Genomic DNA, 3,127 nt, shown 5'->3' on the forward strand with positions numbered 1-3,127 from the left:
TGAACACCTTTTGCAGAGAACACCTTTCTGCGTAGGCGGCCTTCGGCTGCACTTAGGGATTATAACCCTCACTACGTAGAATTCTCTTCTGTGTTGCCAAAGAAATGCTGACTGGGTTATATCATATTTTCTTTTGTCTCTCATCCTTCTTGTATATTTAGCAGTTTGACAGCTAAACACCGCCATTTAATTTGCATATGCAACCAAAGGCAGACGCGTGGTTTTGAAGGTGTTTTTATTTAATAAATTGTGATTGATAGGTTAAAATTAAAGTAATTAAGAAAGTTGTAACAAGTCGAATAAAGTTTAAAGTGAAGGGGAATATAAAAATGCATTGGTGAAGTAGCTGCTTTAAGGAAAATAGGAGTGATAAAAGTACGCTAAATTCCGAATTTTACAAAAAAAGGCATATTTCAAACCCAATTTGTAAATAAATTAGTGACCAAAAATTACAATAGTGGATGTTAAAATAATGGGTAGACCCTTATCTACAAGTGTGTGCAATTTTTTTTTGATCGGGTCACCCCTTTGGACGCAATACCCCGAAATAGGTGGGCCACTTACTAAACAGTACCCAATATAATTGTTATAAAGCCATAAAAATAACAAAAACAAATTTTTATAATTCTATACAAATTCGCCAAAAAACGGGCCACACGGCAACACTTGATTGGTTTGACAGCACTTGCAGCAAAAATTAAAATTTGCTATGTCAATAATAGCTCTGATCCAGTACTCCATGAACTTACAGGATTTTACACGAACTTGCAGGTAGTTGCAGGAAAAATGTTCCCGTACTCCAAAATCCTGTAAATGAGAGCGACTTTTGGAGAGTTGTGTAGAGAATGAAGTTGCAAGATTTTACCCGAACTTTTTCTTCTGGTGAAATCATGAAAAGTGTCAAGCAATCACTGGTTGACGTTTTTACAGGAAAAATGGTTTTTTTTTGTTCCCGTACTTTTTATTGTTACCATATATGTCAAGGCGCATCAATACAAGGTGGTGTTGATTGATCAGCTGGTTGGATATTTTTGTCTCTACACTAGTACAGGAGAATGTCATCCAAGACGAAGTGGCGAAACTTTAGGATGTCAACAAAAGCAAATGATGAAAATTATCTCCTATTCCCTTTCGTTTTGACATCCTCCTGTACCAAAAAGCAATAACAAAATACACGGGACTTTTACTTATATGCAATCAACACCACCTTGTATGGATGCGCCTTGATATATGTAATACTCCTATATTGGCAGTAAGAGCTAGTACCGTCCGAAAACACTACAGTACAGATATATCAATAAACACGTACGAAAGAAAACGACACTCAAGTACACAATACATTAACAAAAACGGTACTAGACTGTCTCGCTTTGATTTCGGAATGCTTACACATTGAGAAGATAGCTTACTGCCAATATAGAAGTATTACATATATGATTGTTACTTACTTTTTACTCTCACTTCAGAGAGTAATTTTGCTGTTTGACAGTTTTACAGGATTTTTCACGAAAAGTATTGGATCAGAGCTAATTTTTTTAAATGTACGTATTCAGCACTTAACCCGTTATTTCTAAAAGCGGTCGCCCCTTGGCAGGCAATGATAAACTTCAACACTTAACAAAAGTCTAATCAACAAAATGACTGTGTTCGTATGAAATAGTAACTTATGTCGAAAGGCTGGATTTAGTATAATGCAGCATACCATTGCGATTGACTCACTGACGCAGAGTCGTTGAAGAACTTTTGGCAAATAAACGTGCAGGAAATAGTTCCGATACTAGCAAGGCATTTTTATTAAGTCTCATCAAAAAATTCCTTGTTGTTTAAAGAATAAGGGGAATGCCACATTATACTAAGGCAGCTTTCCGACATAAGCTAATATTCCATACGAGCACAGGTAAAGTTTTGAAATAAAAACACTAGAGGTTTTTGTAACAGCATACAAATTCGCCAGTTTTCATAGAAATGGGGTGATTTCCAAAAGAAGTCTACCGAGGTTTAGAAAAAGACTGATGCCTTGTATTTTGATGTTTTGGAATGCACCAATGGAGCGAGTCCTTGTCTATATATAGATCTGGGTCGTTCGGGTTAGATAGACCCAACTGTCATGGGAACGATGTTGTTGTTTAAGCGGCTACTAAATCTCGCTCGGGTCGGTTCATCCATCAACGTTGTCGTCTTTTTCAGCTAAGGGGAGCACCAGAGGTGCCGTGAGTTATGTGAACGAAGATTTGGCTTGATGCATTTCTGTTACACAGCCATTATTAAACTTAATAATGAATGGTGTAAACGGTTCTTAACTAATCATTCTTAATGTAGTATGTGAAAGTGGAACAATGTAAACGCCCATTTATACAATATATGAATTTCCTTCAACAAACTACACATAAGATTTTTAAGCAGTCATAAAATACAAGCAAGACTTGATGTTCCAAACTTTATTGAACTATCACACGATTAGAAAAGGCCATTCACTTAACTTCCTTAACTTGTAAGCCCGGTGGCAATGATTGCTTGATTTTCTCGGCCTTCTCTTTGTCCTGCACCACTAAAGTGTACAAAAATCGCGAACAGCGAATCTTGAATTTGGTATTAGTAGGATTTTTCTTGATTTTCACGGCACGCGCATCGGCGCGACGAGCCTTATTCAGGAAATCTTTCACCTCTTTTATTTCACGCGGCATCTGTCACAAATAAATAAATTTAATGTTTTCTAAGACAAGATTAAAATATTTCAATAAATAACACTTACTTTGCACGGCTATTGCCAAATTCAACAAAATATATTTTGCAACAGGAGAAAACCAACCAATGTTGACGTTTTCCACGTTTCGAAAGAAAGAGGAGGACGGCCATTTTTCGGAAAGTCGATGAACACAACTTCCGGATGTCACAATTAGAACTGCAAATATATCGATGTCAGTATCGATATATCGAGTAATTGGTTTTTTTTTGCTGACATCGACTTTTTTTTCGATATCGAGTATGGCAAAGCCATTTTCTCATTACTTATTTTTGCGCCAAACAACATCAGTGACTGATTTAAAAAGTATCCAATGCTCTCGATACTCGGTACCGAAACATTTAGGTTTCGAATAAAAGCGCATATAGGCCAAAAATATGGAAA

The 3,127-nt window shown here is 36.5% G+C and overlaps 1 protein-coding gene across 1 annotated transcript; it reads right to left on the reverse strand.

The window, feature by feature from the left end:
• Positions 1–2,422: 2,422 nt before the first annotated feature.
• LOC118742362 (60S ribosomal protein L38) lies at positions 2,423–2,899 on the reverse strand. The gene is made up of 2 exons (XM_036474381.1): positions 2,753–2,899; positions 2,423–2,684 (listed from the first exon to the last, which is right to left on the reverse strand). Exon 2 carries the CDS (start codon positions 2,682–2,684, stop codon positions 2,472–2,474), a length of 213 nt encoding a protein of 70 aa, XP_036330274.1. The 5' UTR covers positions 2,753–2,899; the 3' UTR covers positions 2,423–2,471.
• Between the last annotated feature and the right edge of the window lie 228 nt (positions 2,900–3,127).

This window comes from Rhagoletis pomonella, unplaced genomic scaffold, assembly GCF_013731165.1.
Source record: "Rhagoletis pomonella isolate Grant_MI unplaced genomic scaffold, Rhpom_1.0 Rhpom_scaffold_00007, whole genome shotgun sequence".
NCBI lineage: Eukaryota > Metazoa > Arthropoda > Insecta > Diptera > Tephritidae > Rhagoletis > Rhagoletis pomonella.